Source organism: Callorhinus ursinus, unplaced genomic scaffold (assembly GCF_003265705.2).
Source record: "Callorhinus ursinus isolate GAN/ISIS: 27379988/994484 unplaced genomic scaffold, GSC_fseal_2.0 scaffold63, whole genome shotgun sequence".
In the NCBI taxonomy this organism is placed as follows: domain Eukaryota; kingdom Metazoa; phylum Chordata; class Mammalia; order Carnivora; family Otariidae; genus Callorhinus; species Callorhinus ursinus.
This window is the reverse complement of record NW_027397125.1, coordinates 8,092,101-8,101,280: the sequence shown is the minus strand read 5'-3', so window position 1 is coordinate 8,101,280 and position 9,180 is coordinate 8,092,101. Positions and strand designations below refer to the sequence as shown.

Here is a 9,180-nt window from a genome sequence, read left to right as displayed (position 1 = left end):
TTAAAGAGCTTATCTTCTCAACAAAACTTTGGCTTGAGCATGGCGAAAACAGTTACAGAATCAACTGGAAAGGAAAAAAAAAATCTTGATCTAACTCTAAAGCCTTTCCATTCTGCAAGGTGAAATCCTTTGACCTAGATCTGTCCCTTAAAAGGCAAGTGACTATAAGAAATTCTAAGATTTTCTCAGACTTTTAAGAGCATTGGTAAATATTGATATAAAAAGTCAGGTTCATTAGCCACTTTTATTTGATTTTCCTGAAAACCTGCCAGACAGAAAGATCTCGTTGTTACCCCCAGAGCAGCTCTCTCCATAGCAACTGAAAACTTCTCTGGGTTGAAATAATCCTCTCCAGCTTCCAGGGCACAGTCAAGGAATTTTAAAAACAGAGGACTTTGTAACCACAAAATACTCTCTGAGATTTAAAAGGCCACGGAGCTCCAGATAAATAATCATTTATCTTTCTTCTAACGGTAAGCACCGCGTTTAGAAATGTTTGTCTCATCTTCTGTCATTTTCCAAATGCTAACATAAGAATCTTAAACTCTCTCTCTCTCTTTTCTTAACTGTAAAAGTAATCCCAATATCTCTGTTACTACCCCCACAGTCATCATTAGCTCATCTCTGGGCCAAGATGTGACATGAGATGCTGTTAACATTTTGCATTCCTTGAGCAATCGGTTGAAGAGATTAATTTTTTTGCAGAAAGTTGATTGGCTCTCAAGTTGTCCTTCATGCCTTCAGTGACCATTGAGTATGTGGATTTATCATGGCTCTTGTGATCTTGAAACCCTCGGGCTTTTCTTTTTTTCTTTTTTTTTTTTATTTATTTATTCATGAGAGACAGAGGGAGAGAGAGAGAGAGAAGCAGAGGGAGAAGCAGGCTCCCAAGGAGCAGGGAGCCCGATGTGGGACTCGATCCCAGGACCCTGGGATCATGACCTGAGCTGAAGGCAGACGCTTAACCATCTGAGCCACCCAGGCGCCCTAACCCTCGGGCTTTTCTGATAGTTCGTCCTGGTAATAAACAAAAAACTAAAAAATGACCAGTGTTCTCTGGGCATGACTGTTTTCTTCTAGTGCCCTTCCTTAACCAAACCGTCTCATTCCATGTGATATGGGTAATTTATTGAAATGTATTTTCTGTTTATTTTCATCTACTTACTTGAGCGATGAGGACCACCCAGCCCTGGGAGTTCTACTTTAGGATGGGATAAAGAGAGAGTATTTCCTGCCTGGGTCCTAGACTGGTACCACCTTGCAGGGTGAACAGAGAAACTTCTTCTTCCTAATTCTGCTCCTCTGGTGAGTTTAGAGAGAGGCAACCCCACAAACTTCTTGGCTGTTCTACAGTTTGCAAAGTCCACAGCCCTGAGCACAATCCCACAAACTTCTTGGCTGTTCTGCAGTTTGCAGTGTCCAGAGCGCTGAGAGTTGCCCGCTGTTTGTGGTTATAAATGACCTACAGACGCCCCGCTGTTCAGAACCCGCTTGCCATTGCAAATCAGCTTAGCCACCCCATTAATGAATCCTTTCAAAGACGGTGCTGGCGCAATAATTAAAGCCTTTCCTTTTCCCCTTTAAAAGTCCTCCGATTACAAGTTGACACCGACAGCAAGCCACCCAACTCCATCACACACCGACTGGAGGTAAAGGAAGGGTGGAAATGAGCTTCTGGACAAAGCTACCAGTATTGGGGGTGCCATTGTTCCTTGTCCTCGGCCTTGTTCCCGCTACTGAGACGGAAAGATCCTCCACCCAGGCTAGCGGCGGCACCTGGAGCCCCGGCCACCTGATGGAAGTACTAGGAGCTCTGTCTGCTGGTAACCCCCCACCCCTGAACCATTCGCGAAGCCTCATCAAAACATTGCTGGAGAAAACTGGCTGCCCACGGAGGACAAACAGAATGCAAGGAGACTGCAGTCTGGTTAGTGCAATAGGATATGGGATCAGGTACCAGGGCGGGTTCAAAAAAGAGTGATGGCTTCTCTAGCCCTTTACTTCAGTAAAGCAAACTCGAAATGCAGTTTCCACGTGGGCGGGGCGGGGCGGTGTAATACGCCCACTGCTAGGGTGCTGCCAGTCACTCAGGGTCCTCCCGCGAGCAATTCAAAACAGGGAGAATTTTCATTGGCTAAAATGGCAATGCTTAGGGAAGCCTTTCTGCAACCCTCCAGCATGTTGGGAGGTATTTAGTTGCAAGTGTGAACTTTTAGTTCTCTTTTCATGTGTGTGTGTGGTTGTGGAGCACTTGTGCATCACTGGTTAGATGCTATTATTTTTTTCGGGAGCAGAGGGATAGTAATAGGATATTTGTCTAGCACTGAATTTTTCTTAAGTACTTTATCCTGGTGTGTTCTAGTATGTTGCATAGTGGGTCGTTCATGAACTGGATAATCATCCTCTTAAAAATGACACATCTGAGGGGAGCCTGCATGGCACCTTCCGTTAAGCCTCCGTTTCTTGGTTTCAGCTCAGGTTGCGATCTCGGGGTCATTGGATCGAGCCCCGCGTCAGGCTCTGTGCTGAGTGCGAGTCTGCTGGAGGTTCTCTCTCCCTCTCCCTCTGTCTGCTCGTGCTCTCTCCCTCTCAAATGAATAAATAAATCTTTGAAAAAGAATGACACATCTGGTCTGGCGGAGCTAAAATGAGGCCTGTGGCTGGTGGGCCCGACTCCCAGCTTTGCCTTGGTCTGCCCCCACGGCTCTCAAACCCTGTCCACACCTCAGCATTGCATGGGCAGCTTTCACCGAATACCGCGCGTTCCGCCTTCTTCCTTCCTCCATAGAAGAGATTTAATTTGCTTGGGATGGAATTTTTATAAAATTCCTCCGCAGACCGCTTTCGTGTAAAATCCACATTAACATAAAGTCAGCATCTAACTAAAATCAGAAAGTCTCCATGGGGGAGGGGGGCGAGCCCATATTGTCAGAGGAAAGCAAACAAGAACAAGCAAAAACACTATTCACCATCCCTTTCCTGATTGACGAGATTTTTTTTCAGAATGAACCTACAATTAAATAAATAAATAAAGACATAAACAAATAAATAAATAAATAAGCAAGCAAATAACTGCCTCCAGAAAAAGAAAAGAAAAGAAAAATTGGCAGACTTTCTCAATCATGCTTAGTTCTAGAGGAAACATTTCCTGGCCAAGTGTTTTGTTTTTTGTTTTTTTTTGTGAGTGTTTTTGTTTTTGATTTTGTTTTTCATGACAGAAGGATCTTACTAATAGAATTTTTTTCTCTGCTCTGTGCAAACAGTACATAATTCGATAATTAGTGAAATTCCCAAAGGCTCCCAGAGAAAACATGTGTTATAATAGGCAACTCATCTGTAATGACATCAATTTATATATATAGCAACATAAGACTTCCCCACGGAACTAACTCGGAGTCATATCTTATTAATGTCCTCTGAGAATTTGCTTCAGGGAAATGTTCTCCTCTAATGACATCAAGTGCCTTATTAAGGCCGGTTGAATATTAGTCTAGCTAGGGCAAATGTAAACATGCAAAATTATTCTGGTTTTTTGGGGGGGGGCGAGGTTGTTTTGCACTTTTAGTTTTCTGTGACATTATCAAGCGTTTGGCCAATTTAGCTTCTGTTTGAGCTATTTCTTTTCTTAGGAAGTGAAACACTTGTCTTTAATAGCCCTCTTGTTGCTGCTATTTCTCAGTGGAAAAGACAGGTTAAAAAGAAGGGGGGGGCAAATTTCCACTTCACCTGCTCAGAGGGCTTCACTTCACCTGAGTCCCCCATAAGCAAGGATCCCATGAAATCTCTCCTTGTCATTCGTAAAAAAGCCGGGGAGAAACAGTGTCCTATTGGTTTGACAAACAACTGCATTCTGGCACAAACCACAGCTCTTCTGCTGGTTGTTGAATCTCTTAATGTCTTTTTAGGGACTTTGTCCATTTAGAGGCAGGATTTGTATTAGAAATTCTGTGGTAAATAAACTCTTTCTTTAAAAAAAAGGAAATTCTATAGTGAAAAGAGGGCAAGGGAGTAAGTTCATATCCCTAAATGTCTGGGGAAAAAAGAGGGAAGTGGGTGTTTTAAATTTGTGGGGAGAAAAAATGTTCCCAATTTTACTTCAGGTTTAGGTAAAAACTGAATGAGTGTGTGTGTTGTGTGTGTGTGTGTGTGTGTGTGTTTAAATCAATCTGCAGTATCTGAAAGCACTGTGCATTTAAAAATAAATCCATTCAAGCTTTAGCCTTTGAAAATGGATAGTCTTGAGCTTTTTTTCTTTTTTTATAAGAAGGGTTAAAATGGAATTTTAATGAATTTAATGAGGGATTAAGTAACTCTAAGAGAATAAATTCCACTTCAGTTTTGGTGGGAACCATGACCCTACATGGGTTCCAGACGTGGTGAAGGGATAAGAACCTGGTGTCTGGGGTCAGCCAGCACTGGGCTCAAATCCTTGTTCTGGTAGCTTCTAGCTGTTAGGACATGTTGAACCTCAGCTCCCTCATCCATAAGACTCCAGGGCTGGTTCTCTCCTCAGGGAGCTGTGTGTGAGGACCACATGGCCATGTGTGAACAAGCTGGGGCATGACAGCTCAAGCTCTCTCTGTGCCCTCACATTTCCTGTATATCATGGACATGACCAACCCCTTTTCCCAGGGACCCTGGAGCGGTGCTGCTGAGAAATAAGATATTCCTCAGCATCCCCCTCCTGCCCTGCCCCCAGACTCCCTACCCCCCACTCTCCCAGGAGCTTGGGGGTTTTTATCCAAGATCTCTAGAAGATTCTCAGACACCTTCAAGGTAGAGAACCACTGCTTTAAGGTCCTGCATTTAATTCAACCCCCCCCCTTGTCATTTCTGTCACAAGATAAACAGGGGACAGCTCAAACTTTATCTTAACTTGTTGATCTAACAGGTTTTTCTTATCTCAGGAAGACTTATCTCTGTCAGAAATGCCACAGAATCTGCTACAGACCCACAAAAAGCCAGTGCCTGCCATTAGCCAACAACCTTCCAACTCTTGGTTTGGCAGGAAAAGGAAGAAATATAATTTCCTTCTTATAGTCAATTATAAGACACCCCCCCCCAAAAAAAGACCTTATAAAAATCTAAGAACTTGAAAAAGGCCAGTGGATTTATCCATAACCCAGAATCGAATTTAAACATCTTTGGATCTAAAATCTTTAAAGTTTGTCTACAAAGGTGACAGTTGCCCTATTAATGCAGAAGAAAGATTTCCTACTGCTTTTTGTCGCTGGGGCTCTTCTAGCATTAGTGGTGAACGAAACTGAATGAGGCAGCTGGGGAAGGCGATCTGATTTGACTCTAGGAATCCAGAATCTGTGTCCCCCCCCCCCCCCCGCCCCCGCTCCAAATCTTATGCCTCCACCTGACAAGATTAAAGGGAAAATCAATGGATTATTCCTGAATGAGTCCATTCTTCTTTAACAAAGAATCACTTCACCAGAGTTAGCGACTTGAATGGATCTCGATGCCTAGGGGGTGGAAGTATTTGCAAAATTGTGCTAGACATCCTCTCCCAAACACAACCCAAGCCACTGCTAAAAGCTCTAGCCACTGAAACAAATGTAGTGATGATGAATTGGAAAGTCCAGTCCCCCACCCACCCCCATAGTGCTTTCTGTCCTGTCAATGTCTGTTAGTTCTTCTGATGTTCCTGACAGTAGACTTTCCTCAAGCCACTGCCTTCCATACGAAGGTAACTTCTTGCAAGTCAAATATCATTAAAAGGCACAAAGTTTTCAGCCCACAGTCATTTGATTCCCAACTGAGCTTTATTCAAGCAAGCTCCAGAAAATTGAAGCAAGGTTTAGGTAACTTCTGTCCATTCAAGATGAGAGAAATCTCATTCGTCATTCAAAATGAGATGCTCTGCAACTATTTAAACATTTTCAGTCAGAAATCAATTTACTTTCCACGTTCTACGCTTTTCACAAACCGTATCTTACCTTATTTTCTGCTGCTCCAGGCCACATCCCTCCTATTCCAATCCTAGTGAGGTACATTGAAAAGGAACCACAAATGGAGAGGTGTCTCAGGCACCTCGGATGGGATGAAGGGTGGCCACGTACTCTGCTGTGTGCTGTCAACCAAACCCTGGCCACATGTGCCTGGTCTGGTGGCCTCGTGGAAGTCCCATTTCTTGTCCTACTGGCACTTTTTTCCGACCTACCTAGCCCTCCTCAAACAACCTGAACAGCACTTGACAGTTCGTCAGCAGGAACTCATTCAATCTTCTCATTGTACGATGTTCTCATTGATTTATATTCGAGCCTTACCCATCCCTTGGTCTCCTTTTTTTTTTTTTTAAGATTTTATTTATTTGAGAGAGAGAGAGAGAATGAGCACAAGCAGGGGAAGGAGCAGAGGGAGAGGGAGAAGCAGGCTCCCCACTGAGCAGGGAGCCTGATATGGGGCTCGATCCCAGCACCCCGGGATCATGACCTGAGCTGAAGGCAGACACTCAACCGACTGAGCCACCCAGGCGCCCCCAATCCCTTGGTCTCCTAACTGACCTCTTTTTCTATCAAACAGGAGAGAGAGAAAATTACTGGTTGAAGGGGCTGCACATTAAGTACATAGGTGGGTCTACAGCTTATGTTCTTCGTGGCACAAAACAAATGAATAAGAGAATAAAACCTATCATTTGCAGAGGAGGAATTAAGATTGGGCAACCACTATTAGCTTCGTGTCCTTAGGTACATTACTTACCCTTTCTTTGACTTGGTTTTCACATATGCTATAGATATACCTTCCTTATAGAAGGAAGACATAACTCGTGATGGATTCTGTGCATTATCCCTGCATACTGCACAGAAATGTACCCATTATTCACTATGTGTTAAATAATTGGGTTATTGGTATTCTTAGTGCTTAACAGTACACAGAAGTATTTGGTGGGTTATCAAATAAGCTGAGGACATTTTGTTTTTCCATTTAAAATCATGGAATAATATTCTTACCATCAAAAAATTCATTATCTGACATTTTTTCCAGAACAAATTAGATTTGTTTTTCTAAAAGATTTTATCTATTTATTTGACAGAGAGAGAGAGTACAAGCTGAGGGGAGAGGCAGAGGCAGAGGGAGAAGCAGAATCCCCGCTTAGCAGGGATCCCAACGCAGGGCTCGATCGCAAGACCCTGGGATCATGATCTGAGCTGAAGGCAGACGCTTAACCGACTGAGCCACCCAGGCGTCCCACCAATTAGATTTAGGTACTGAGGAATGCTTGAATACCTAAGGTGCTTGACACTGTCCTGGGCACATGGCTTCCAATAAAGGATAGCTGATTATTACCAATAGTTTGGTTTTAGGAGGTTATATGTTATTACAAAGAATGGCTTGATTACACTTTTGTTTCAACTGATTCACCTCCTTGAGTCTTGGCATCAGTCCTGCCAACAGCTACCAACCCATGAACTTTTCTTGTGGGCTAATCAAGAACCAGAAAAGGGCTGGGTTGGTTTCGGTGGTGGAGCTTAATAGTCACGTTGAGTTGGTCTCGTTGGGAAGCCTGTTTGCTGAGTTCTTCTTATCCCAGCGCAGTTGAGTTGGGGAGTGAACGGAATCTGTAGGGCTTGTGAAGAATGTGATGAATGCTTTGCTTTAGAGACAGATGACATGTTTCTTCCTGACTCAGACGGTATGTCCCAGATGTTAGCCAGTGGGACGCACAGCACGCATGGAATTAGGACGCCTGGAGCTTCCACCTCAGAGAATAGATTAAAAGATATTCTAGTACCTTGTCCCACAGTGGGAAAAAAATCCCTCTGGGGGGCTCGGGACAGGCATCCCTCCATGCCTTCACTCTGAGGCTGAGGCTGTGCAGTGCGCTGCTCTGGGATCCTAGGAGAATTCTTAGGAGCACCTCACTGTCTTTGAAGCAAGGCAGCTCCTGTCTTGTCAGGAGAGCTTCTGTTCCACAACCCTGTGTGTATCTTTTTTTCTCATTGTCCCATCACGTTACCCAAAACACCTTCTGCCACGCAAACTTCCCAGATGAGCCGAGCCAGGCGTCAGGGCCGTGGGTGTGAAACAAAGAAAGCATCGTGGAAGTATTTTTAGCAATTATCTTAGGTAGGGTAAAGGTGAGGCAGATGGTGTTCATTCATTCCATTTCACGCCTCAGAAGCACTAGGCATTGTGCTCGATGCGGAGGATAGAACTGCGCACAGACAAAACTTGGTCCTAATGGATCACTTCTTCTCAAGGGAAGAGAGAAAACAAACATGGAGAGCAAGCAATTTTAGAATACTAGTGCCACGAAGAAAATAAACCTGCTTTATGCCGGAGCTGTCCCTAGCCCCTTGTGACTGTTGGGCACTTGATACATGGCTCGTCTGAATTGAGACACAGTGGGAGGTGCAAAGTACACACCAGATTTTGAAGACTTAGCCTGACAAAAAGAATGTCAAATGGCTCCTAAATAATTTTTAAAAAATTTTGATGACATGTCGAAGTGATCCTATGTTGCATGTATGTTTTAATAAGGTACATTATTAGATAAGTTATTAAAATTAATTTCACTTTCCAAAATGTGGCTCCTGGAAAATTTAAAGTGATGTGTGGCTCACCTCTGTGGCTGGGGTCCTGTTTCCATCGAACAGCGCCACACTGGAGAACATGGGGCAAGGGTTGGGACTTCCTACTTTGGATAGGGTGTTTGGGAAGGCATCCCCGAGGGGGTGTCACTTTAAGCTAGATCTGAGAAATGAGGGGGAGGAAGACCTGGAAGGTGGTGGGAAGGAGCTTGGTGGGACTGATGGAAAATCACAGGGGCAGAAAGTTAAAGAGTGGTGGGGCGAGGCTAAAGGGAAGGAAGGGAAGGAGGTAGGCAAGAACCAGACTAATGAGAAAATTGTGTAAAGCTTGGATTTCATTCTAAATGCAATGGGGCATTCCTTTAAAAAGCCAAAGAGTCAACTGGTTTTACTCCAGGCAGCATATGGACAACCGGAGATAGAAGGACTACTCTCAGGGAATAAGGGCTCCCCAGGAGGGTATCATTGATGTATAAAAGTCCAACCTGCACTCTCTTATTAGAAGCTGACTACTGGGGCTGCCCACTTTCCCCTCGTATTCAAAAAATAATAAGCAGGGGAGGATCGATGGTCGTTAGCGTTCTAGGACTATTTGCTAAGCTTTGTTTCTACTTGTGTGCTATTTTGTGTTTTTGGAACA

General features: G+C 43.9%; 1 protein-coding gene across 5 annotated transcripts in view; it reads left to right on the top strand.

Moving 5' to 3' along the window:
* Positions 1–343: 343 nt before the first annotated feature.
* Positions 344–9,180, top strand: part of SLC39A12 (solute carrier family 39 member 12) — a 68,989-nt gene continuing 60,152 nt past the window's right edge. The window contains exons 1-4 of one of the 5 annotated variants that reach the window (XM_073885548.1): positions 355–473; positions 608–754; positions 1,171–1,305; positions 1,588–1,927. In XM_073885548.1, the coding sequence (XP_073741649.1) occupies positions 1,667–1,927 (261 nt within the window). In that variant the 5' untranslated portion in view covers positions 355–473; positions 608–754; positions 1,171–1,305; positions 1,588–1,666. Of the gene's footprint in view, positions 474–607; positions 755–1,170; positions 1,306–1,534; positions 1,928–6,531; positions 6,580–7,162; positions 7,242–9,180 lie in introns of those variants that run through there. The other 4 variants (XM_073885549.1, XM_073885551.1, XM_025892017.2 and 1 more) reach the window with 4 other exon arrangements.